At 43.1% G+C, this 26,680-nt stretch overlaps 1 protein-coding gene across 6 annotated transcripts in view; it reads left to right on the top strand.

Moving 5' to 3' along the window:
• CLTCL1 (clathrin heavy chain like 1) overlaps positions 1 to 26,680 on the top strand; it is a 42,869-nt gene that overhangs the window by 12,000 nt on the left and 4,189 nt on the right. For 3 of the 6 annotated variants that reach the window (XM_039332575.1, XM_039332571.1, XM_039332572.1), the window contains 25 exons: positions 268 to 465; positions 759 to 959; positions 6,299 to 6,451; positions 7,619 to 7,741; positions 8,467 to 8,604; positions 9,273 to 9,437; positions 10,448 to 10,628; positions 11,289 to 11,452; positions 11,779 to 11,904; positions 12,062 to 12,204; positions 13,464 to 13,698; positions 14,184 to 14,306; positions 14,397 to 14,542; positions 15,777 to 15,960; positions 17,203 to 17,395; positions 18,617 to 18,774; positions 19,245 to 19,409; positions 19,991 to 20,098; positions 21,190 to 21,357; positions 21,527 to 21,676; positions 21,987 to 22,118; positions 22,364 to 22,474; positions 23,562 to 23,732; positions 24,419 to 24,640; positions 25,730 to 25,750. In XM_039332575.1, coding sequence (XP_039188509.1) covers positions 268 to 465; positions 759 to 959; positions 6,299 to 6,451; positions 7,619 to 7,741; positions 8,467 to 8,604; positions 9,273 to 9,437; positions 10,448 to 10,628; positions 11,289 to 11,452; positions 11,779 to 11,904; positions 12,062 to 12,204; positions 13,464 to 13,698; positions 14,184 to 14,306; positions 14,397 to 14,542; positions 15,777 to 15,960; positions 17,203 to 17,395; positions 18,617 to 18,774; positions 19,245 to 19,409; positions 19,991 to 20,098; positions 21,190 to 21,357; positions 21,527 to 21,676; positions 21,987 to 22,118; positions 22,364 to 22,474; positions 23,562 to 23,732; positions 24,419 to 24,640; positions 25,730 to 25,750 — 3,879 coding nt within the window. The remainder of the gene's footprint in view (positions 1 to 267; positions 466 to 758; positions 960 to 6,298; positions 6,452 to 7,618; positions 7,742 to 8,466; positions 8,605 to 9,272; positions 9,438 to 10,447; positions 10,629 to 11,288; positions 11,453 to 11,778; positions 11,905 to 12,061; positions 12,205 to 13,463; positions 13,699 to 14,183; positions 14,307 to 14,396; positions 14,543 to 15,776; positions 15,961 to 17,202; positions 17,396 to 18,616; positions 18,775 to 19,244; positions 19,410 to 19,990; positions 20,099 to 21,189; positions 21,358 to 21,526; positions 21,677 to 21,986; positions 22,119 to 22,363; positions 22,475 to 23,561; positions 23,733 to 24,418; positions 24,641 to 25,729; positions 25,751 to 26,680) is intronic. The other 3 variants (XM_039332576.1, XM_039332573.1, XM_039332574.1) reach the window with 1 other exon arrangement.

Genomic DNA, 26,680 nt, shown 5'->3' on the forward strand with positions numbered 1-26,680 from the left:
GTAGATTAGAGAGAGAAAGATGGGCCAAGATGGTATAAGATCTCCTGCCTTGAGTAGGGGGCTGGACTAGAAGATCTCCAAGGTCCCTTTCAGCCCTATGATTCTATCACCCAAGGCACAGGATTCCCTAGCCCGGCAAATCAAAAACGGCAAAGCAATATATACTTGCAACGCCTATTTTTTTTTTGAAGGTGTTATAATTCTGGATAGTTTTCTCATTATCTTGGCTGTAGTTGTCACGTTTCCTCACCTGCTCTCTCTTGATAGGTCCTTTCTGTTTGTGTGGAAGAAGACAATATTGTCAACTACGCCACCAACGTCCTTCAGAATCCTGATTTGGGCCTGCGGATGGCTATCCGAAGCAACTTAGCCGGAGCAGAAGAACTCTTTGCCAGAAAATTTAATACTCTTTTTGCGCAGGGCAGCTACGCGGAGGCAGCTAAGGTAGCCGCGTCCGCACCCAAGGTAAATAATTTTTGAAGCGATCTGCGTCTTCAAAACATTATCTACTTCAGGGGTCTTCAAACTTGGCCCTTTGATTGACGCGTGCCTGGCTGAGGCATTCTGGGCGTTGAAGTCCACAAGTCATCAAAGGGCCACGTTTGAAGACCCCTGATCTACTTAATTCCTGCGAGTTGATGGCCTTAATTCCACTCTCTTGTTGCTTTTGGCATTCAAAAATGGGTTGATGGATTGCTCTTGGTTTCCTCTCTTGGAACAACCCATAAATCCCATTAACCATCCAACTTCAACCTTAGGGCATCTTGCGCACCAGCGACACCATCCGGAAATTTCAGAGCGTCCCAGCTCAAGCCGGACAAGCTTCGCCCTTACTACAGTACTTCGGGATCCTCCTTGACCAAGGACAGCTCAACAAATTTGAGTCTCTGGAGCTCTGCCGTCCCGTCCTTCAGCAAGGCCGCAAGCAGCTGCTTGAAAAATGGCTGAAGGAAGACAAGGTAAGCCAGCACCGTTTGTTAGTGTGGTTCTGTAAACTGTAAGCCACAAACAAGGATGCATCACTAGGCCTAACCATGACATGTGGTGAAGTTCTCTAGACAGCCCATTGGACAGATTCATGCTTCTCTCACTTCAGATGTTATAATAATAATAATAATAATAATAATAATAATAATAATAATAATGAGAGCTATGCTAGAGGTTCAACCATACTGGACAGGTCTCATCAGAGGAGTCAGACAAAGAGTGTCTCTCCCATAAAAAATATGGTGAGACGTAAATTTCAGAATGCCATACCGGCTCGGACGTCGCCCGGGTTAACAAGGTCCGCACTAGATATTGGAGTTCCTGGATATCTGGTGAAAAATGGGTTACAGGACTCAGGACTGTTGGCTGAGCAACCAGGGCCAGCAGCTGCAGAACTACTGGAAGAAAAGGTGTTTACCCGTCGCAGATACACAGTGATGGAAAACAAAGAAATAATGATCTGTTACTACAGATCAAGTCCAACAAGAAGAGGATATCTAAAACGAATGCACCAGTTCTGGAAAGAACAACATCCAGAATCAGAAATAACAGAACAGAGACTAGCAGATCAACGCCGATTTATAACACGAAATAAAGTATTTACAGAAACAGAATTGGACGAACTGCAAAGGTTTACCCAGGGCAAAGAAATCAAAGCCTTACCAGAAGTAATTCAGAATGTAGAGGCAAACCAGGGGGAGTTGGCAGTGAAGGAATCTAGCAGAGATATACAACTGTTCTCATTTGGAAACCAGGCACCTCTACCTCAGGAAGAACAAAACCCTCTAACTAAAGAAATAAAAGAATTGAAACAAAGAATAACTGAGCATCTAGAACAGCACAAAAACAACAGAATAAGGCTACCTGCATTGAAGCTTGTTCCAAAGAAACAGCTAGCACAAGCATTAAAAGATGCAAATATTGCAATATCAAGTATAAGCACCAATTCATTGCAAGAAACAAACCAACTAATGTACAGCACAGCTGCAGTTATAACAGAATACCTGGGATGCAAAATCAACAAAGAAGAAAAACAAACAAACAGTGCACCAGAAAAAAAATGGAAGGTTAGACTAGAAAATAAGATCAGCAAGTTAAGATCACATGCAAGCAAGCTAGAACAGATGAAAGAAAAGAAGCTGAAGAACAAGAAGACCAAAGAATACCTAATCAAGAAATACCACTTAGAAACAAGGAAGATCAAGGAAGCACTGGAAATAATAAAGCAACAAATAACAGCTATAGCCAGGAAAATCAGTAGATATGAAGCTCGAATTGCAAACTATAGGCAGAACCTCCAATTTCAATCCAATCAGAAACGTTTCTACCAATCCATCAATGGAGAAACTGCAAGGAATCAGTCAGTACCTGACAAGGAAGAAACAGTGCAGTTCTGGAAGCAGATATGGGATAACCCAAAGAAATACAACAAGGATGCGGCTTGGTTAAAAGAGGTGGATGCAAATAAAACAGAAGTTGAAATGAAAGAACTAGTAATAACAACAAAAATGGTAGAAAAAAGAGCAAGGAAAATCAAAAATTGGTCAGCACCAGGTGAAGATGAACTGCATGGGTTTTGGTTGAAACATCTAACTGTTATACACCCACTCATTGCCAAACAGTTCAACAATATACTACAAGGAGGAGAAATTGAAAAGTGGCTAACAACTGGGAAAACCTACCTAATAATGAAAAATCCAGCAAAAGGGGCAACACCAGGTAACTACAGGCCAATTACCTGCTTACCAACAACTTTCAAATTACTAACTGGTGTAGTAGCTGATGCAGTGCAACAGCATCTAGTTGAAAACAATCTCTTTCCACCTGAGCAGAAAGGAAACCGCCCCAACAGCAGAGGAACAAAAGATCAACTCCTAATAGACAAAATGATCTTGGAAAACTGCAAGAGAAGGAAGACCAACCTGAATGTGGCATGGATTGACTACAAAAAAGGCATTTGACTCTCTGCCACATGATTGGATAATAAAGTGCCTAGAAATAACAGGAGTCAGTAGAAACATCAGAAAATTTGTGCAAAGATCGATGGCACAATGGAAGACACAGTTGCAGATCAATGGTGAGAGAGCTGGGAGAGGTTAATATCAAGAGAGGAATATTTCAAGGAGATTCATTATCACCATTACTATTTGTTATTGCACTGTTTCCTCTGTCAACAATACTGAATAACTCAGGACATGGCTATCAAACATCAAAAACATCTGCCAGACTATCCCACCTCCTTTATATGGATGATCTGAAGCTGTATGGAAAAACATCATCTGAAATAGAATCGCTGCTCAACACTGTCCGTATATATAGCCAAGATATTGTAATGGAGTTTGGCTTGGACAAATGTGCCACACTTACTATCAAACAAGGAAAAATAATGAAAACTGAAGGAATCAAGATGCCCCACGAAAATAACATTAAGAGTCTGGATGAGGAAGAGTACTACAAATACTTGGGTATCCTTCAAGCTGACAACATCAAGCACACTGAAGTCAAGCAAAAGATTAGAGGTGAATACATCAAGAGAGTGAAGAAGATCTTAAAATCCAAACTCAAGGGAGGAAATACCATAAAGGCAATCAACACCTGGGCAATCCCAGTCATTAGGTACACAGCTGGAATAGTGGACTGGACTCAAGCAGAACTAAAAGCAATGGATAGGCAGACCAGAAAAAATAATGACAATGAATCATGCCCTTCATCCACGCAGTGACATTGATAGACTTTATCTACCAAGGCAAATAGGTGGGCTTGGAATGCTACAAGTACATCAGATGGTTGAAGAAGAAAAAATGGCTTTGGAAGAATATCTGGAGAACAATGATGAAGATGCACTGAAATTAGTATTATCAGGAAGGCTTACTAAACTACGAGAGACCCAAACTGGCCTTCAAGAAAGACCAAATGAAGAACAGAATAGAGGCTATGGGAAGACAAAGCACTACAATGGCCAATACATGAAAAAAATAGCTGGAAAAGCAGATAATACCAAGACCTGGCAATGGCTAAGAGCAGGAAAATTGAAGAAAGAGACCGAGGGACTAATTCTGGCTGCACAAGACCAAGCCTTAAGGACAAATGAATACAAAGTCAAAATTGAGAAGACAGCAACAGACAGTAAGTGCCGCCTATGCAAAGAAGCTGAAGAAACAGTGGACCACTTGGTAAGCTGTTGCAAGAAGATTGCACAAACTGATTACACGCAGCGGCATGACAAAGTAGCAACAATGGTGCATTGGAAGATCTGCAAAAAAATATCATTTGCCTGTAAGCAAAAACTGGTGGGATCATAAAATAGAGAAAGTCATAGAAAATAATAAAATTAAACTGCTCTGGGACTTCAGAATTCAAACAGACAAGCACCTGCAACATAACACCCCAGACTTAACAATTGTCGATAAGAAAGACAAAAACGTCTGGATAGTGGATGTGGCAGTGCCTGGAGATAGCAGAATAGAAGAGAAAGAACTGGAGAAGATAACAAAATACAAAGACCTACAAATAGAAATAGAAGACTGTGGCAAAAGCAAGCAAGGGTAGTACCAATAGTCATAGGCTCCTTGGGTGCAATCCCAAAACAACTGGAGCACCACTTGAACACCATTGGCATTGACAACTTCGCTATTAGTCAATTGCAAAAGGCGGCCTTATTAGGAACTGCTTCCATCCTGCGACGATACCTGTAATACCATCAATCATCCACATCTGCCTATCCCAGGTCCTGGGTAAGGACTCGATAGGTAGACAAAATGCCAAATCCAGTCTGAACATCTGGCTGACTGTGCGATGATCGATAATAATAATAATAATAAGGCGGCCTTATTAGGAACTGCTTCCATCCTGCGACGATATCTGTAATACCATCAAACATCCACATCTGCCTACCCCAGGTCCTGGGTAAGGACTCGATAGGTAGACAAAATGCCAAATCCAGTCTGAACATCTGGCTGACTGTGCGATGATCGATAATAATAATAATAATAATAATAATAATAATAATAATAATAATAATAATAATAAGCACAAGACCAAGCCTTAAGGACAAATGCATACAAAGTCAAAATTGAGAAGACAGCAACAGACAGTAAGTGCCGCCTATGCAAAGAAGCTGAAGAAACAGTGGACCACTTGGTAAGCTGTTGCAAGAAGATTGCACAGACTGATTACAAGCAGCGGCATGACAAAGTAGCAACAATGGTGCATTGGAAGATCTGCAAAAAATATCATTTGCCTGTAAGCAAAAACTGGTGGGATCATAAAATAGAGAAAGTCATAGAAAATGATAAAATTAAACTGCTCTGGGACTTCAGAATTCAAACAGACAAGCACCTGCAACATAACACCCCAGACTTAACAATTGTCGATAAGAAAGACAAAAAAGTCTGGATAGTGGACGTGGCAGTGCCTGGAGATAGCAGAATAGACGAGAAAGAACTGGAGAAGATAACAAAATACAAAGACCTACAAATAGAAATAGAAAGACTGTGGCAAAAGCAAGCAAGGGTAGTACAATAGTCATAGGCTCCTTGGGTGCAATCCCAAAACAACTGGAGCACCACTTGAACACCATTGGCATTGACAAATTCGCTATTAGTCAATTGCAAAAGGCGGCCTTACTAGGAACTGCTTCCATCCTGCGACGATATCTGTAATACCATCAAACATCCACATCTGCCTATCCCAGGTCCTGGGTAAGGACTCGATAGGTAGACAAAATGCCAAATCCAGTCTGAACATCTGGCTGACTGTGCGATGATCGATAATAATAATAGTTGGAAGAGACAAGGAAGGGAAGGAAAGAAGGAAGGAAGGAAGGAAGGAAGGAAGGAAGGAAGGAAGGAAGGAAGGAAGGAAGGAAAAAAAACAGCAATACCACTTCACAGTGCTTTACAGCCCTCTCTAAGCAGTTTACAGAGCCAGCACATTGTCCCCAACAATCTTGAGTCCTCATTTTACCGACCTCAAAAGGATAGAAGGCTGAATCAACCTTGAACCGGTCGGGATCGAACTCCTGACAATGGGCAGAATCATCCTGCCATACCGCACTCTAACCACTGCGCCACCACGGCTCTTGATAACTTGCCTCCTTGCGCAGCAGAGTTGCCCACTGAAATGCAAACAACAGTTTGCCAACAGCAACAGTTGTGGTTGTTGGGACATGGCGGGAGTGTGAAAGTATTTTCGGAGGCTGGCCCGATGTCAATAACTTGGAAAGGCCGATTCCGTTGGCCTCGTGTGCCAAGCCGGCCTGCCGTTTTTCAACCTTGGACGGGCGTTGATTTCTGGCATCTTTTTATTTCAGCTGGAGTGCTCGGAAGAGCTGGGAGACTTGGTGAAGGCTGCGGATCCAACCCTCGCCCTGAGTGTTTACCTCCGCGCGAACGTCCCAAACAAAGTCATCCAGTGTTTTGCGGAAACCAGCCAGTTCCAGAAAATCGTCCTTTATGCCAAAAAGGTAAAATTTATCTTCTCTTTCGGTCTGAAAGCGCCAGCTTGTGCAATGAGCTCACCTTGCAAGTCAACACATTTTTTTTCTTTTTTTAATTTTATCTTTCCTGAGATAAGACAAAAGTCTCCGAACATTCCAATAGGTTAGAAGCACGAGGTGTAACCGTCTCAACTTGCTGAGTTTCTGTTTGGGTTGCAGGCTCAGACATGACTTATTTTGACATATAGGGCGTGCTTGACTTAACGGTTGCAGTGGAGCAAAAATTTCGGCTACTAAGCAAGACAGTTAAGTCCCTTTTGCCTCGGTTTACGTCCTTTCTTGAATCACTGCTTTGTTCAGTTAAGTAACCTGGTTGTTAAGTGAATCTGGCTTCCCCACTACTTAGTTTGTCAGAAAGTCACAAAAGGGGATCACATGATCCCAGCACGGTGCAACCGTCGTAAATATGACCCAGTTGCCAAGCCATCTGAATGATCCCATGACAGTGGGGACGCTGCAATGGTTGTAAGTATGAAAAACGGTCGTAAGTCACTTTGTGCAAGGCTGTGGTTACTTTGAACGGTCACTAAATGAATGATTGTAAACCGAGGACTACCTGTACCTAGCAAAATGCCCAATAGCCCAGTAACTGAAGTCACACAGGTCATTAAACCCATAAATCGTGATTTAGAGGCCACAGCAGTTTTGGCCTGCTCCTTATATAAACTAGATAAGCCAGGTTATGGTTTAATGCAAGAGTTTTCAAATTTTTTTCATTAAGTGGCAAATCTCTGAGCTGCAAATCCTTGGGCCAGTGGAATCTTTCACAAAGTTTCAGATTGCTCATTGACCCCCAAACATTTATTGTATAAAAATAATTTAAAATCGTGACTTTTAACTAATAGTTGAGAACAATAAAGTCATCTGGTCAGCATTTGTGACCTTCCTATCTTCCAAACAGTAAAGTTAGTGGTAGAAACTGAATTTGCTGAATGATTGCATGATTAGCAACTTAACAACGGTGGCAAAAATTGGTTGTAAAATCGGGCTTAACTCAGTATTTTTCTTCCTTAGCAGTGGAAATTTTGGGCCCTATTGTGGTCAATTATCTGTAAGACGTTCTTGAATTTCTCTTTTGTGGACGTCTCGGTCACCGTTGGTCCAAATCAACTAACGTGATCTCTTATTTTAAAGGTTGGCTATACCCCTGATTGGATTTTCCTGTTGAGAAGTGTAATGAGAGTCAATCCAGATCAAGGACTTCAGTTTGCTCAAATGTTGGTCCAGGATGAAGAGCCTTTGGCCAACATCAATCAGGTAAAGAGCACTTCCAGACTCTGGTGGTTCTAGAACAGGGGTTTCCAAACTTGGCACCTTTAAGCCTGGTGGACTTCAGCTCCCAGAATGGCTCAACACAGCTGGGGAATTCTGGGAGTTGAAGTCCACCAGTCTTAAAAGTTGCCTAGTTTGAAGAGCCCTGTTGAAGAAGATAATTTGAAATCTATTATGGTGTTGAATTTACTTCGACTTTGTGTATCTCGTCGTCTCTGAAGCAAACAAACTTGGAGTCTTCTCTCATCCTTGTTATGAATGGGTAGATATTTTGTGGAAAGTGCAGGGAAGCAATAAAGATGCCTGCGCTTTCATAGGACCATCTGATCTCAGAGATCTAACTCTGAAAGGAATGAGAATTGTTTCGTCAGCTTTCCTTCCGACAATGGAAGCTGGGCCATTTCCAGGGTGCAGAAAGCTGAAAGTAATGTAATTATAACCTTTTGTGGTGTGATGGTTGACACAACAGAAAGATAGGTGTTATGTGGGTAGAAGGCAGTATTGAAGGCTGACTCTGCCCACTGCCGGGAGTTCGATTCTCACCGGATCAAGGTTGACTCAACCTTCTATCCTTCCGAGGTCGGTAAAAGGGGAGCCCAGACTGTTGGGGGCAAAAGGCTGCCTCTGTAAACCGCTTAGAGAGGGCTGTAAAGCATTGTGAAGCAGAATATAAATCTAAGTGCTGTTGCTATTGCTGTGTCCTTCCGCAGATTGTCGATGTGTTCATGGAGAACAGTTTAATTCAGCAGTGCACTTCCTTCTTGCTGGATGCGTTGAAGAACAATCGTCCTGCTGAAGGCCACCTCCAGACCCGTCTCCTTGAGATGAATCTCATTCATGCTCCGCAGGTAACTGCTTCCCCCTCCTGCAACAGGATATGACATCATCTCGTTTCCTCTTGAGCAGGACAGTTGACCCTCTTCTAGATATAGCTTCAGCTTTACACAGGTGGTCCAAAATTGGACAACTGGCCGCCGGACAGTTCTACGTGGGATCTAACCCGGTGCGAAAAACATTGCCCGCCAGTTCCTTCGACATTATTTCCCATTGATAAAAACGGAAATAATGTTGGAAGAAGCAGTGGCAAATAATATGGATTGTCCAGTCTCTTCTTAAAAACTTCCAGTGTTGGAGCATTCACCGCTTCTGGAGGCAGGTTGTTCCACTGGTTCATTGTTCTAACTGTCAGGAAGTTTCTCCTTAGTTCCAGGTTGCTTCTCTCCTTGGTTAGTTTCCATCTGTTGCTTCTTGTCCTGCCTTCAGGCGCTTTGGAGAATAGCTTGATTCCCTCTTCTTTATGGCAGCCCCTGAGATATTGGAACGCTGCTATCCTGTCCCCCCTCGTCCTTCTCTTCCCGTGTGGAATTGTCCCACAGCGAGTTGGTCATAGCGAGTTAATCACGACCCGGGCTAGTCAGTTGGCTTTTTTATGGTGGCTTTTTTTTTTTTACATTCCACATAGGATTCGTCTACGTATAAATGCTATTGGTGTGCTTCTTCGGTTCTCTTCTTTTAGGTTGCCGATGCCATTTTGGGAAACCAGATGTTCACACATTACGACCGAGCCCACATTGCCCAGCTGTGCGAAAAGGCTGGCTTGCTGCAGAGAGCTTTGGAACACTACACGGATCTTTACGATATCAAGCGTGCCGTGGTGCACACACACCTCCTGAATCCAGAGGTAAAATATATAAAAATAAATGTAATAAAGCAAATGCCTTTTTTTTTTTTTGGCTTAATATCCTGTGAATCCATCTAGGGCAGAGGTTCCCAACCTTTTGGGCGCCAGGGACGGTTCCAGGGAGAGAGGTTTTTCTGCGGACCCGAGGGTGTGTGGTTTTGTGTGCTGCCTGCATCTCGCGGATGGGGCTTTGCTTGGTTGCTGGCATGCCGCGGCTGGTACTGGTCAACGGACCGGGCGTTGGGGACCCCTGATCTAGGGTATTGTCTAATTGAATGGTTCTGAAATATTCAACCTGAGATAACAGATCTTAGTTCTTTAATTAGTACTTGTTCCTAATGTAGTAGAAATCCTCGATATATATTCAGAAGACAAGATCACGAAGGGTTGGAGAAACAGGTTTATTTGCACAAAAGTTCAGAGCATTAGCATGACAAATTCTCAACCCCGGGCTACTATACCCTTATGAGCTATAGCAGGAGGTGGGAGAAAGAGAAGTTTATGTAATTGGCTATCATACTATATTTCTCTATAAGGATATTATCTTACACCAGTGTTTCCCAAACTTGACAATTTTAAGGCATGTGGACTTCAACTCCCAGAATTCCACAGCCAGAGTTGCTGGCTGTGGAATTCTGGGAGTTGAAGTCCTCATGCCTTAAAATTGTCAAGTTTGGGAAACACTGTCTTACACCATCTGTGACTTTCAGTATCTTTCTTACGATATGTTCCGTTACAGTAAATAACTAGCACACAGGTCACACAGCTAATTGTTACGTGAAGGAAAGTTCCTTTTTTCCTCAAGCTTACAACATCAGAGCAAGGAAGTGTCTCCTAATATGTTCAGCTACTATTGAGTATGTATTTTCCATTACTATGAGTGTGTTTTTTCCATTCTGCCTCACTAAGGCAGGTGTTTGGGTTGCGTGTTCTAGGTTATACATGCATCTCTTTTACATATTTAACTTTGGAGAGGTTTTTTTTCTCTCTCTCCCTCCTCCCCCCCCCAGTGGCTGGTGAATTTCTTTGGCTCCTTGTCCGTTGAAGACTCCGTCGAGTGCCTCCGCGCCATGTTGTCCGCCAACATCCGACAAAATTTGCAGCTCTGTGTCCAGGTGGCTTCAAAGTACCACGAACAGTTGGGCACCCAGTCTCTTGTGGAACTCTTTGAGTCCTTCAAAAGCTATGAAGGTACATCTGAGACAGGGGTCCCCAACACACGCACACCCCCTGATCCTTTATCACTGTTAATTGGAGGAAGGAATTGTGCTTTGAGGGGAGGGGAATCCAGCTTTTGGCTTCAATTGTGTTAGTGCCGACGCTATGCTTCTCAAATAAAGATTCTTTAAGGTAAACCGTGCCTCGAAGTTGTTTGAAGAGTTTCATTCGTCGGAACCACGACCTTAACACTAAATGCCAGAGACATTCACATAATGAGTTCAGCCTCTCTGGCATGTCAGAATGTAAAGCAACTGAGTGGAAAACTGGCGTGACAGATTAAAGAGGATCACTAGAAGATCAGGATTAGCCTGATAAGATTAATTGACTCAGTATTACAAGAAGAGCAGTATCCTATACTTGGTTTAAAGGAACCAAAACAAAAGTGTGTGTTTTAAGCTGTAGTCAAACTGCTGAAATGCCTACGTGAGTTTGGGAAATATTTTCAACCTGTTTGGCTTGTTTTTATAGCCCAAATTAAAGCCAAAAGACCTGGTGCAAGCATATTCAATTAAACTGGTTCCTGAAAATTTTCTGACTTGTGCCAAGAAAAAAAAAGGGGGGGGGACTTTAATTCTTTGAACTTACTCATCTCTGCATCTCCGCTAACGACTTGTTTCTCTGCCCGTCTAGGACTCTTTTATTTCTTGGGCTCTATTGTCAACTTCAGCCAGGACCCAGATGTCCATTTTAAATACATCCAGGCTGCCTGCAAGACAGGCCAAATCAAAGAAGTTGAAAGGATCTGCCGTGAAAGCAACTGTTACAATCCAGAACGAGTGAAAAATTTCCTGAAGGTAAAATTCTGGGCACGGCAGCTTCGGCAACTTTTAAGATGGGTGGACTTCGACTCCCAGAATTCCTGGGATGCTGGCTGGAGAATTCTGGGAGTTGAAGTCCACCCATCAAATTGCTGAGGTTGAGAAACAATCTTTTAGGCTGTTTGTTTGCTTGTTTGTATCCCATCCTTACTATTTTTATAAATAAGTCAAAGCAGTGAATGTATCCAACATATCTTCCTCCTCCTACTTTTCCCCCAAAACAACGACCCTGTGAGGTGGGATCTATCTCTCTTAACAGTCTCTGATTTATGTCTTGTGTGTTTCTTTTGCTGCCCATCTAGGAAGCCAAGCTTACCGACCAGCTTCCCTTGATCATCGTCTGCGACAGATTTGACTTTGTTCACGACTTGGTCCTTTACTTGTATCGCAACAACTTACAGAAGTATATTGAGATATATGTTCAGAAGGTACGGTTCACTTCCTCTGGGTTTGAACTGAAGACTCTTGATCGTGTGATCGTGGGGAGGCTGCAGTGCTTCTGAGTGTGAAAAAGCAGTCATTTAGACCGACTCGTCAGAGGGTGGGATTGCAAGCCTCGAAACTAAACAATCGGTCCCGCTTTAGGTGAACCCAAGTCGCATTCCCGCGGTCGTGGGAGGACTCCTGGACGTGGATTGCTCCGAAGATGTGATCAAGAACTTGATCATGGTGGTGAGAGGTCAGTTTTCGACGGACGAATTGGTGGCCGAAGTGGAGAAAAGAAACAGGTGAGAGCCAGAGGGATCTTCAGAATATTTTATTTCCCAAGAGCGATTAAATTAGCTTCCCTGATACCAGAGGTCCCCAACCTTTTGGACATCAGGGACCGGTTCCGTGGAGAGAGATTTTTTCCGTGGATCGGAGAGGGGTGTGGTTCCATGTACTTCCAGCATCCCACGGATGGGGCTTTGCTTATTTGCACGGACCGGTTTTAGGCATGTCACAGCCCGGAGTTGGGGACCCCTGCACTATACAACCTCAGGGCACATATAGGTCGTGCTTGACCTGACAACCTTTCGTTTAGTGACTGTTTGAAGTTACAGCGGCAGTGAAAAAAAGTGACTTATGACCATTTTTTACACTGAACGATGTCAAGAGTGAAAATCTGGCAGCTACATGACTCTCTGTTTTCATCTTGCCATCAGTGTAAGGGCAGATGGGAGGCGTTGCTTTCGAATGGGTTAGTTTGAGAAACGAAATCTCTCCAGTTTTACGGAAGAGTCCGCAGTCTGGAAACCTTTCAAGGACATTCTAGCAGGCGTGAAGAAGATAGCAGAGGGTTCCCATAACAAAGAAGATAGGTTTACATGAGATAGGTGGACATCTGGGGGTGGTTTGTCTGGGAAAGTCTGATGCCTTGGGATTTTAGAGTTTTACCTCGCTTGCACCACGTCACCTATTCAATAAACAGGAAGCATTTCAGAAATGAAAATAATCCTGGACTTTTATTTGGCTGCTCGAGGTGGAGATTTGACGTAAGACCATTGCAGCCGCTCCATGGTCACGTGATCAAAATTCAAATGCTTGGCAACTGGCCTGTACTTACGACGGTTGCAGTGTCCCCGGGATCACGTGATCCCCTTCTGAGAAGCAAAATCAAAATGGGGGAAGCCAGATTGACTTAAAAGCCGTGTTACCAACTGGTAGCAAGAAAGATCATCAAACGGGGCAGAAGTCACTGAACCACGGTCTCCCTTAGCAACAGAAAGGTTGGGCTCTGTTGTAAGTCGAGGACCTCCTGTACCTGCTTTTTAAAACCAGCAGGTAAACCACAGCAGTTGTTCCAGGCACTGGGGGGGAAAGGATGTGTTGCTTCCTGCCTTGAAGATGTTTAGACTGATGTGGGTTTAGGCTGGAGCTGCTTCTCTGTAAGAGGGTGTCCTCTTCTTGAGAAAGACTTTGCAGAAAGATAAACCAGGATCAATTGTTTAAAAGCTGGCTAGGACCAGCGACAGAGCGAACTAAGGATCCCTGTTCTTCTCCAAAGGCTGAAATTGCTCCTGCCTTGGCTGGAATCTCGGATTCACGAAGGCTGCGAAGAGCCGGCAACTCACAACGCCCTGGCTAAAATCTACATCGACAGCAACAACAACCCCGAGCGCTTCCTGCGGGAGAATCCCTTCTACGACAGCCGCGTGGTCGGAAAATACTGTGAGAAGAGAGACCCTCACCTGGCCTGTGTGGCTTATGAAAGGGGGGAGTGTGACCTCGAGCTCATCAAGGTGAGCATGGTCGTTGGAGACGAAGCAGCAGAAGGCTGTAGTGTAGAGGCTAATATGAATAAAAAGGGTTTTTTAAAATAATAATAATCCACCATGTTGTTTATGGAGATTCTCAGTCCTCCAGGTCACGGTTGTCCCAAAAGTGCTTCCCCCCCCCCCCCCAGGAAACAGCTGGACTTCCTTCTTTTTCTTGGAAGACATTTCGCTTCTCATCCCAGAAGCTTCTTCAGTTCTGACAAGATGGTGGGGAAACTTTCCTTCCCCACCATCCATTCAGAGCTGAAGAAGCTTCTTAAATGAGAAGAGAAATGTCTTCAAAGAAAAACAAGAAAATCCAGTTGCCTGGTGAAAAAAAAAACATCTTTGGGATAATCCTCCATGTTTGCAACGTGGCTGCTGCCAACCTTGAAGTTGGAAAGTGTCCGTTTAAACCTGCTCCTTTTTTAAACAAAAGCCTCTTCCTTTCCTATCGCTCCCTTTTTCAGGTGTGCAACGAGAATTCTCTGTTTAAGAGTGAAGCGCGTTACTTGGTGCGAAGGAAAGATCCAGAATTGTGGGTCAGTGTGTTGGAGGAAAACAACCCCTTCAGAAGACCCCTCATTGATCAGGTAAAGTGTGTTTCTGGTTTTTTTTCCCCTTAACTAGGCCAGGATTGTGCTGAATGATTGTTCAATGGCATTGTGATTTCCCAATGCCAGGTGGTCCAGACGGCGTTATCAGAAACTCAAGATCCAGAAGAGGTTTCTGTGACGGTTAAAGCCTTCATGACGGCTGATCTGCCCAACGAACTGATTGAGCTGCTTGAAAAGATCGTCCTGGATAATTCAGTCTTCAGCGAGCACAGGTAGGGAAGACCGGTTTTTTGTAACCTTCCAAAGGTCACCTTTCTACGACATTAATCGATATTTAATTTCTCGTGAACGCATTTGTACGGCGCTATCTGCAAGGCCTCTTAAGTAACAGCAACCCTTACTACAAGCGGTCCTTGACTTACCACCCCAGTTGAGCCCCAAATGCCCATTTTCTAAGCAAGACAATGTTAAGAAACTTTTTTTGGCCCATTTTACGACCTTTCTTGCCACGGTCGTGAAGTGAACCTCTGCAGTGGTGAAGTTAGTAACACCCTTGTTAAGTGAATCCGGCTTCCCCATTGGCGTTGCTGATCAGTCGCATGTGGTGATCACATGGCCCTGGGACAGTACAACCGTCATAAAGAAGAGACTAGACACTCGCCTGTCTGAGATGGTATAGGTTCTCCTGCTTGAGCAGGGGGCTGGACTAGAAGACCTCCAAGGTCCCTTCCAACTCCTGTTCTATTCTATTCTATTCTATTCTATTCTATTCTACTCCATATTTATTCTATTTATTCTATTCTGTTCTATTCTATTCTATTCTACATATTCTATTTTACGTATTCTATTTTACGTATTCTATTCTAATTCTATTCTGCTCTATTCTACTCTACTCTATATTTCTATTCTATTTATTCTATTCTACTCCATATTCATTCTATTCTACTCTATTCTATTCTATTTTACATATTCTATTCTAATTCTATTCTACTCTACTCTATATTTCTATTCTATTCTACTCCATATTTATTCTATTCTACTCTATTCTATTCTATTTTACATATTCTATTCTATTCTAATCCTATTCTACTCTACTCTATATTTCTATTCTATTCTATTCTCTCTTAGTCTATTTTATTCTGTTCTGTTCTGCTCTCTTCTATTCTATCTATTCTAATTCTATTCTATTCTATTCTCCTATTTTCTTAGTTTTATTCTATTTATTCTGTTCTGCTCTGCTCTATCTATTCTACTCTTCTATCCTATCCTATTCTATCCTATCCTATCCTATCCTAAATACATGCCAGTTGCCAAGCATCCAAATTTTGATCACACAACCGTTAGGGATGGTGCAACGGTTATAAGAGTAAACAACGGCCCTAAGTCCCTTTTCTTTCCGTGCCGTTGTAATTTTAATCAGTCACTTCATAACAGGCTTGTAAGTTGAGAGCTGCCTGTACTGCTGGAATCTGCCGGCTTAACCGTTTGCTTGTGCGCGCTCGCCAGGAATCTGCAGAACCTCTTGATCCTGACGGCCATCAAAGCCGACCGCACCCGGGTGATGGAGTACATCAATCGGCTGGATAACTACGACGCTCCGGATATCGCCAACATCGCCATCAGCAATGAGCTGTACGAAGAAGCCTTTGCCATCTTTAGGAAGTTTGACGTCAACACGTCTGCCATTCAGGTGAGGCTGCCCTTGGCAGCTTGCCAGCCTCCGAAGATCTCTCCCCCAGGTGCTTTTTTTTTTCCCCAGGAGGCAACTGGACTTTCTTGTTTTTCCTTTGAAGAAGTTTCGCTTCTCCTCTGAAGAAGCTTCTTCTGCTCTGACTGGATGGTGGGGAGTGGACGGATGTATACACCTTGCAGACCGCTGGCCATTTGCATCCTTTTAGAGAGTGGTTGAGGCCACCGGGAGGTTTACCTGTGTCCTCAGGGTCACCTGAGTGTGGAGCCTTCCTGGCTGCAGGATGGGTCTCTTCCCTGTTGAAAAGAGGCACGGGCAGTTGGGGATGAGTCTGTGTGGCCTGCCTCTCAAACTGAAGCCCAAATGGTTCCTGTCGTTTGCAATGAGTTCTGGAAATCCGTTCAGACTCCCACACCATTCGAAGGGGGTCCATCCCCAAGTGCATGGCTAAATGGAGATTCTCAGTCCTCCAAGTCAGGGTTGTCCCAAAGGTGCATTTTCAGGAGGCAACTGGACTTTATTAGTTTTCCTTGAAGACGTTTTGCTTCTCCTTCAAGAAGCTTCCTCCGCTCTGACTGGATGGTGGGGAGTGGAAGGATTTATACTCCTTGCAGACCGCCGGTCCTTTGCGTCCTTTTAGAGAGCTGTGGAGGCCACCTGGAGGTTTACCTGTGTCCTCAGGGTCACCTGAGTGGTGCAAATGGGTGGGGAGCCTTCTTGGAACAGCCAAACCTTGGATGAGAGAGCGAAACGTCTTCAAAGAAAAAGAAGAAAGTCCAGCTGACTCGTGAAAAAGCACCTTTGGGATAACTATGACCTGGAATGACTGAGAATCTCCACAGACTTCAAAGAGCTCCATTTTTCTCCTTTTCTTCCTAGTGTTGGCTTAGTTCTGGGTTCTCCAAAGTTGGCAACTTTATCACTCGTTGACCGCTTCAAAACCTGGAGAAGAGCTGGAGAAGCGAAGCGTCTTCCAAGAAAAACGAGGCAGTCCGATTTTGCCTCCTGGAAAAAAAAAAGCACCTTTGGTTTAAGACTTTGTGGTTTTTCAACTCCCAGAATTCCTCAGTCAGGAATTCTGGGAGTTGAAGTCCACAAAGTCTTGAAGTGGCCAACTTCGGAGACCCCCCCTCCCCGTTTAGATCTTTGACCTGCTCCTCCCTTTAAAAACCTGGACCAGTTCTCTCCCTTCTGTTTTCTAAGAGAGGGGGTTCTGAAATCTCACTTTGCACCCTTTTATAGGTGTTGATAGAACACATTGGCAATTTGGACCGTGCCTATGAATTTGCCGAGAGGTGTAATGAGCCGGCCGTCTGGAGCCAGCTGGGCAGAGCACAGCTTCAGAAGGACTTGGTTAAGGAAGCGATAGATTCCTACATAAAAGCCGATGATCCATCTGCCTACATGGAGGTTGTGCAGGCAGCCAACAGAAACGGTGAGCCATTTTTTTTTTAATTTCCACCTGAATGTCAGAAAATGTTTTGCCCTTTTTTCGGTCAGCCGGCATTTGATAGTAATGGATTCTAATCGCTCCAGTCTCCTGTTTTTCCAAACCTCCGTGTTAAGAATATACATTACTTTTTATTCTCTCTGCACATACAGCGTGCATATTACCTCAGCGTCCATATTTTTTTTTTATTATAATTTTTGCAATTTTACAATAAAAACCCCTTTCCCAATCCTTCCCCAAAACCCTCCCCCGTTCTTCCCAGAGCTAGATACAGAGTTAACTAAAACTTAGTAGAAAAAGCTTATAAACTCAAATAAACCACAAACAAATATGATTATATTCAATGAACAAATTGTTAAATACATTAACTCCATTATATATAAAAAAAACAGAAAAAGAAGAAAAGAAAGAAAATTAAAAAAATAATAAAAGGGAAAAAAAGGAGAAAAACTAAACTATTCTACACTTCTAAATAATATCTTAAACTTTAAATATAAATTATTCAAAAGCTAAATAATATTTTCTAATATCATACCTATATTGTATAAAATTTATCCATCTTTTCCACACCAAGAGCGTCCATATTTTGATAGGTATATCTATTTAAAATACACAGCTTGGCATATGGAAAGCTGGGAGTCTGCTTATAATTCAGAAATGCAAAACATTTTTAACGTGCATATTAGTTTAAGTTAGTTGCATTGGTTTGGTTAAAACTGTGATCATGTAGAACAGTGGCTCCCAACCTTTTCTGTACCCCGCACCCCTACAACGCTTCTGATATATTCTCGCACCCCTTACAAAAGTTCAAAATAATGGCAACAAATGGTGCATATACACTATAATTTTGAAAACCCAAGTTTTTGCACCCCCTGGAATATCGTCTCGCACCCCCAGTTGGGAACCCCTGATGTAGAAGCTGGCCAGAAAAATCTCTGCGTGACTCTCTAAATCTGTAAGTCTGTCATTCTACGTGGCGATGTACACAATTGTTTAAATTAGCTTAAAACAGAAAGATACCAAAGAAATAAGTTTCCTAAAATATTTTTCTGTATGCGATCAGTTTGTCAGTATACTAGTAAGCCTCCCGTGGCTATGTACAGTATTCTTCCGTTCATTCCACTGCTGCTTTTTGCAAATGCCTGACATCCTGAAAATGTCATCGTAAAATAAATTATTTGTTCTCTCTTTTTGCGTCCCTTCAAGATAACTGGGAGGACCTGGTCAAATTCTTACAGATGGCTCAGAAGAAAGCCAGAGAGTCTTACGTTGAGACCGAGCTGATTTTTGCCTTAGCCAAAACAAACCGACTTTCGGAGCTAGAAGAATTTGTCAGCGGCCCTAACAACGCACACATACAACAGGTATTTTTATGTATTTATTTACTTATCCATTCTTACCGCAGGTTAACGAGGCGGCTTGCAATATTAAATTTTATTTGGAGGTTAAAACCTTTAGCCCAGTTAAATTAAACATAATTCCTAAGAAATGACATAGTGTAGTGATTAATAAGGATGATAATTTGATTAAGTGCATCAGTCCTCTTGATTCCCAGAGAGTCCGGGCAATTTGCAGATGGTTAAAAACATTTAACAACTAGGAAACCACAGAAACGCAAAACTGAACAAAACTCGGGTTGCACCGGTAGGTTTTCCTGTGTGAGCTAGACAAGTGCAAGGCCAAGCCAGCAGACTTTGTCACTAGGTGGGGCCAACCCTGAGAAGAACAGCAAAAACTAACTCTAAATCATGGTTTGTTGCTTAGCACACCGATGCTGGCATTCACGTTCTGTTGCTTTGTCATTGGCCAGTTTTGTCCTCTCGTCTCTTTTCAGGTTGGTGATCGCTGCTACGAGGAAGGGATGTATGATGCGGCCAAGCTACTCTACAATAACGTGTCGAACTTTGCACGCCTGGCCTCCACCTTGGTGCACCTGGGGGAGTACCAAGTAGCTGTGGATAGCGCGCGCAAAGCTAACAGCACCAGGACGTGGAAAGAGGTGAGTTGCTTGGCATTCTTCACGGGGAAAGATATTTTGACTTAAGATTGTAATTGAGCCTGGGATCAAGTTGTTTAAACGGATCATCGTCACCCGATTTTACGATCCCAGTTGTGGCAGTCGATAAGCAGTTACAGTAATCGTAAAGCAAATCCCTTGTCCGCAATGGGTGGTGGGGGGTTTTGGGCCAGAAAACAGAAAGAAATGCAGTTTTCTGGAACAGCTGACATCTTGCAACCTGTAACACCATCAAACATCCACCTGTGTTTATCCCAAGTCTTTGGGAAGGACTGGTTAGATGGGGGGAAATGCCAAATCCTGTTTGAACATCTGGATGATTGCAATGAGCCCTTATTGTTGACATTGACGAAATCTCCATCGGTCAATTGCAAAAGGCAGCTTTACTTGGAACGGCTGACATCCTGCGAGGAGACCTGTAACACCGTCAAACAATATCTGCGTGTCCCAGATCCTTGGATAAGGGGACAGAAATGCCAAATCCAGCCTGAACATTGGGATGACATCTGTGCAAATCAACGGATTCGATTGTTCCCTTTTGCTAAGTGTGTCTTTTGTTGCAGGTGTGTTTTGCCTGTGTGAACGGAAAGGAATTCCGGCTTGCGCAGATATGCGGCTTGCACATCGTAATCCACGCAGATGAACTTGAAGAACTGATAAGCTACTATCAGGTTGGATTCCTTTAACTTTGATGGCATAAAAGTTACCGAAGATATTTCTGTCCCACTTCCTCCCATTGAACTGCTAATGTTAAAAACAGCTGTAGTATTTGTGGGTCAAATGAACCCACACACTAGCATCCTTTTAGACAATAGCCTTTAAAAAAATAATAATAATCCCACCAAACCCTAGAAACTGAGAACAGTTCCTGGAGGATACATACATTTAGCTGAAATTTTATTTAAATTTTAGGATGAAATCTGACATATCATAATCAGTTTTTAATCTCCGTGATGAATAAGCCTCTATTGCTCATTTTTAGTTCGGTCCAAATACAATTAGTTTTCATTGTTTACGTCTGCACACAACCACTTTAAACTTAATACAAATCCAGTTCTAAACTCGTTTGCAAAAAAAATTTGATTTTTGTAACAGAGTTCTCAAAGTTTGGAATATCTGACCTGATTCAGTTGTCTCTGCCATTAACTTTCGCAGTTTTCATTCTAACTTAAACTCTGTGGACCTAAATTCCATATTTAAGAGGTCCCTAAGTGGGCATGTGTAAATGCACTAAAGGGCCTATTGTGACACTTTAATTTTCTAACTTTGTTTGTTGGAATTTATATTTTTTGCCTGATGGATTAAATTTTAAAAAATGTTTGGAACCTCTCCTCTTTAATCAGAGTTGCCCCTTAAGCAGTTTCCTTCCGAAGTTGTAAGAACACAGACATTTTTGAAATAATAGAAAATATTTGCAATTCCAGTTTTAGATTTTGGCTGTGGTTTGCTCTCCAAATTAGTTTTCAGAACATTTCGTTACCAGGCTAGATAACCTTAACAGCAGGATTTTCTTCTCCTATTCCTCTTGAGTTTATATAAGGCTTGTGTGCTAGGAGGTCTGTGACGGGTTGTTCGTTTGGGGCTATATTAAATTTAAATTCGGAGCAGCTCACTGGTTTTCTCGTTGATTGGTTAATTCGGATGGTCTGGATTCTTACATATTCATAGGCTGGAATGGAAGTTCATGGGATTATCTGCTGATCTTGTTCCGCTGCACAGGTGGTCTAAGCTGCTTTAACCTGCTTGTGCTCTCGACTTGCAGGGCCGTGGTTACTTCGAGGAACTGATCGGTCTCTTGGAAGCAGCTCTGGGTCTGGAACGGGCCCACATGGGGATGTTCACCGAGCTTGCTATTTTATATTCCAAATACAAGCCCCAGAAGATGAGAGAACACCTGGAGCTCTTTTGGTCCAGAGTCAATATCCCAAAGGTATCTGATATTCCTGAAGTCAAGTAAATAACTGAAATTGTTCCGTTTTCCAGCTAGCTTCGTAAAATACACAAAAAGTCAAATGGTTTGGGAACCAGTAACTTTATCGTGCCTTGGACTCTTGTCTTCCTTTTCACTGTTGGCTTTCAAACCCTCCTGTGTCTTCAAGGTCCTCCGAGCTGCAGAACACGCCCACCTGTGGGGAGAGCTTGTCTTCCTCTATGATAAATACGAAGAATATGACAATGCAATAATCACCATGATGAACCATCCGACGGATGCTTGGAAGGAAGGACAGTTCAAGGACATCATTGCCAAGGTGAACGGCTATAAAGGGAATAGGAATAGAATAGAATAGAATAGAATAGAATAGAATAGAATAGAATAGAATAGAATAGAATAGAATAGAATAGAATTTAGTACCATAGTTCCCTGAATATAAGTCCTAACAGAAAAATAAGCCCTAATGCGTCTTTCGGAGCAAAAATTAACATAAGACCCGGTCTTATTTTCAGGGGAACACGGTATCCCTCCTGTTCGTTCCTCACGGTTGAGTCTTTGAAATAGATCTTCAATTTTGGATAATTAAATTTAATGTACCATTTTCTTAACCCATTCGTATCCTCCAGGTTGCCAACGTAGAGTTGTATTACAGAGCCTTGCAATTTTATTTGGATTACAAACCGTTGCTGATCAACGATCTCCTCCTCGTATTATCTCCACGGCTGGATCACACCAGGACAGTCAGCTTTTTCTCCAAGGTAACTTAAACCCACTTCTGGAAAGAACTGGCCAATACCGGGTTCAGATGGGATGGTCTAAGGCAGCGGTCCCCCCCCCACATTTTTGGCACCAGGGACCGGCTTCATGGGAGACAATTTTTCCAAGGACTGGTGGAAGGGGGGAAGCCTCTCTCTCTCTCTCTCTCTCTCTCTCTCTCTCTCTCTCTCTCTCTCTCTCTCTCTCTCTCTCTCTCTTTCTCTTAAATGTTTGCTTTCTCCCGTAGGTTAATCAGCTACCTCTTGTGAAACCTTATTTGCGCTCAGTCCAGAATCACAACAACAAAGGGGTCAACGAGGCACTGAACAATCTTCTCACAGAGGAGGAAGACTACCAAGTGAGTTTTGGAAGTCGATTTGCACACCTAACAACAGTGTGAATACAATATGGGCGTCGCGTGATTTGCAGCTCGCTCCAGCATACGTGATGATTCAGTATAAGAAATAGCTCCCCTGAGTTCTCGTGGGTGGACCCCATCGATGTGTCAACACTTCCTTAATCAATAGCAGCCGTCTAAAAATGTTGGAATTACCGTTTGTAGAATTCACAGTTCCGTTCTGCATGGAATACCAATAGCAACAACACTTAGATTTATATTCCGCTTCATAGGGCTTTACAGCCCTCTCTAAGTGGTTTACAGAGTCGGCGTCTTGCCCCCCCCCCAACAATCTAGATCCTCATTTTACCCATCTCAGAAGGATGGAAGGCTGAGTCAACCTTGAGCTGGTCAGGATCGAACTGATGGCTGAGGGCAGTGAGTTAGCCACTGTGCAGGAGGGAGGGAGGGAGGGAGGGAAGGAAGGAAGGAAGGAAGGAAGGAAGGAAGGAAGGAAGGAAGGAAGGAAGGAAGGAAGGAAGGAAGGAAGGAAGGAGGATTAGCACTTATATACCGCTTCACAGTGCTTTACACCCCCCTCTAAGCGGTTTACAGAGTCAGCACATTGCCTCCCAAAATCTGGGTCGTCATTTTGCCGACCTTGGAAAGTTGAGTCAACTCCTGGCAGTGAGCAGTGACTTAGCCTGCAAAACTGCTTTCTAATTGCTGAGCACCATAGAATTCTGGAAACTGTCATTTCAGCAGCCCCAGAAGGCATCAATTAAAACTGTTTTGGGCCAAATCTGTCTTTCCCCAAAGAACGAGGGTCAGATGCATAGAAACAGACCTACTTCTGAACAGTTTTGAGCAGAAGTGTCTAGGGAGATGCTCCATCATCCCACAGGTGCATTTTCAAGAGGCAACTGGACTTCCTTGTTGTTGTTGTTGTTGTTTTGCCTTGAAGATGTTTCGCTTCTCATCCCAGAAGCTTCTTCAGCTTGGCATGAGCACTTCCCCGTCATCCAGTCAGAGCTGGAGAAGCTTCTGGGATTTCTTTTCAGCCAGGGTCCCTAACACCTGCCTGGGCCTTTTCCTGTCTTCCCAACAGGGCTTACGAGCATCGATTGATGCTTACGATAACTTTGATAATATCACCTTGGCTCAGCGTCTGGAAAAGCACAAGTTAATTGAGTTCAGGCGGATCGCCGCTTACTTGTACAAAGGCAATAATCGGTGGAAACAGAGTGTGGAGCTGTGCAAGAAAGACCGGCTTTATAAGGTCAGTTCACGTCTTTTGCAAACTGGGTGGGAGGGTGCTTTGATCCCAAGGCGTAAGTGCCTTTTATTTAGGATCCGTCCCACCTTTTTAACGGTCGCTAAAAGACCTGTTGTAAATCAAGGACTCGCCCCAAGCACCTGAGGGCAGAGCAGGAAGCAACGGATGGAAACTAAACAAAGAGAGAAGCAACCTAGAACTAAGGAGAAGCTTCCTGACAGTGAGAACAATTAACCAGTGGAATAACTTGCCTCCAGAAGTTGTGAGTGCACCGACACTGGAATGGAATAGAACAGAATACAATAGAGTAACAGAGTTGGAAGGGACTTTGGAGATCATCTAGTCCAACCCCCTGCTCAGGCAGGAAGCCCTACACCATTTCAGACAAATGGTTGTCCAATCTCTTCTTTAAAGCCTCCAGTGTTGGAGCATTCACAACTTCTGGAAGCAGTTGTTCCACTGATTAATTGTTCTCGCTGTCAGGAGATTTCTCCTTAGTTCTAAATTGCTTCTCTCCTGGCTTTGCTTTCCACTGGGCCTGTATGGATCTGTCAGTAAAGTTACACTCTTGGTAAAATTAGGTCCCAGGAGTTTCTTCTCCTGCCTGTGCCCATGGGATGGTTGACAGCTATTTCATAATAAAAATAGCAAACATCCATTCTAAGTGCCGCGCCTTGCTTTTTCCTTAGGATGCCATGCAGTACGCGGCCGAATCCAAAGAGGCCGAACTGGCAGAGAAACTCCTTCAGTGGTTCCTGGAGGAAGACAAGAAAGAGTGTTTTGCAGCTTCTCTCTTCACCTGTTACGACTTGCTGCATCCCGACGTGGTCCTGGAGCTGGCGTGGCGACACAACATTATGGACTTTGCGATGCCTTACTTCATTCAGGTGATGCGGGAGTACCTTACCAAAGTAAGTACAGCGTCTTTGCCAAAAGGGGTCTTGCTCTGCTCCAAGCAAATTGGGGAAAGAAAAAAAAAAAACTCTGTCAAAAACTTGCTGAATGACTTAAAAGCATCTTGAGTGCCAAGGGAACATCTGTACCAGTGGCATCATTTGCTTAAAGCTATTGATTGATGTTTAAGTGGCACCGCTCTTTGGAGACGTGGATTGGTTAATGCCTGTAATTCAGTATTGATCGCAGCCTGGCAGGTGTTACTTTAACAGCAACTAGGCTGGCTGCCTTAGTTGAGCTGGGACCTATGAGGTTTATTTTGTAAAAATGAAAATAAAAAATGGAGAAGCTCTCTATGGCTTAGAAATACAGGTAGTCCTCAGCTTATGACTGCAATAGAGCCCAAACTGCCCAAAGACAGTTGTTAAGTGAATCTGGCTTCCCCTTGGACTTGACTTGTCTGTCGGTCGCCAGAGGGGGACCACATGACCCCTCAGCCTCTGCAGCCGTCGTAAATATGAGTCAGTTGCCAAGCATCTGAATTTTGAACCGTGCAACGGTTGTAAGTGTGAAAAATGGTCAAAAGTCATTTTTTTCCAGTGCCCTTGTAACTTCAGTCACTAAGCAAACTGTTGTAAGTTGAGGATTATCTGTAGCAATGTTGCATCTCAGTCCAGAAATGCAGCATTTACATCTGCAATAAGCCTCAACGTTATTCCAAAACGCGGTTGCATCGTCACAGCGAGCTCATTTTTCCTAATTTCATCCCCATTTCGACTGCTCTGTTGTTGTAATTTTCAGATTGGTTAGTACAGCTGAAGCATTTTGAATTGCCAAAGCACAGAAGCATTTTAATCCACTGTCCACCCATATAAATCAGATTATTATCATCATCATCATCATCATGTCTATAAATCGACATTCAACGTTGAGTAAAATGCAGAGCCTCTGATACTGTTCTCTTTCTGCTTCTCTTTCCTAACTCCATGGCATTTTTCCGTTTCTCCCCCAATGTTACCTTTTCTTTTGCATTTGTCTTGAACTTGATTTTGTGACCTTTTTTAATTTTATTTTAAATATTCCCCTCTTTTTAATGTCCTTTACAGGTTGATGGTCTGTTTAATAAGGTGATGCTCTCTCTAGTTTTACGCTCTTGTGTTGTTTTTAATTGATGTCGTTAAAAATTAGATCTAAAGATACAGCCGTCTCGCTATAGTTTGCACCGAAAATCAGAATAATCTAGCTTCATCTAACTAATGTCATAGTTACATATCACTTCATAAAGAACTTGGAAAAATCCAGCCGGACTTGTATCTGCCTCAGGAAGGAAAACCCAAAATGTTTTTCTTATTTGTAAGAACGTTTAGTTTCCACAGAAGATTAACAAAAACGTTCAGCAATATAGTACATGTTTAATATATATCTGATAGACTGGATCTTTCTTGAAGGATTCTTAATGCAGCGGTCAGCTTTTCTATCCTAAAGTACTCCTGGCTATTAGGAAAAAAAAAAAACCTATTTATTCTATGGAAAGTACTACAAGAAAATAGTGCGGAATAAATGGAATACAGGTAGTCCTTGACTTAGGATCGCAGTTGAGCCCAAATTTTTTGTCGCTAAGCGAGACAGATGTTAAGTGGGTTTTGACCCATTTTATGACCTCCCTGGCCATGGCTGTTAGTAGCAAGGTGGTCAAGTGGATCTGGGATCCCCATGGATTTTGCTTGTCAGATGCTTGCAAAAAGCGTTCACATGAGCAGCTGTCATAAATACGAACCAGTTGCCAAGCTTCTGAAGTCTGATCATGTGACCACGGGGAGGCTGCCACGGTCGTATGTGTGAAAAACGGGTCAAAAGTCGCTTTTTCGCAGTGCCGTTGTAACTTCAAACGGTCACTAAATGAAACAACACTCGAGGACTATCTATATAGCCAGCCAATCTGTTCACAAGTTTCCCTTGTGGGGTCCTTTCCAGGTTGAAGTCCGGTTGGATTTTGCAAGTGATAAGTGTCTACTAAGCCGTCAAGTCTTCAAGAAACAGCATGCGCCATCAGTTCT

Source organism: Crotalus tigris, unplaced genomic scaffold, assembly GCF_016545835.1.
Source record: "Crotalus tigris isolate CLP2741 ecotype Arizona unplaced genomic scaffold, ASM1654583v1 scf7180000024461.5605484, whole genome shotgun sequence".
Classification (NCBI taxonomy): Eukaryota; Metazoa; Chordata; class Lepidosauria; order Squamata; family Viperidae; genus Crotalus; species Crotalus tigris.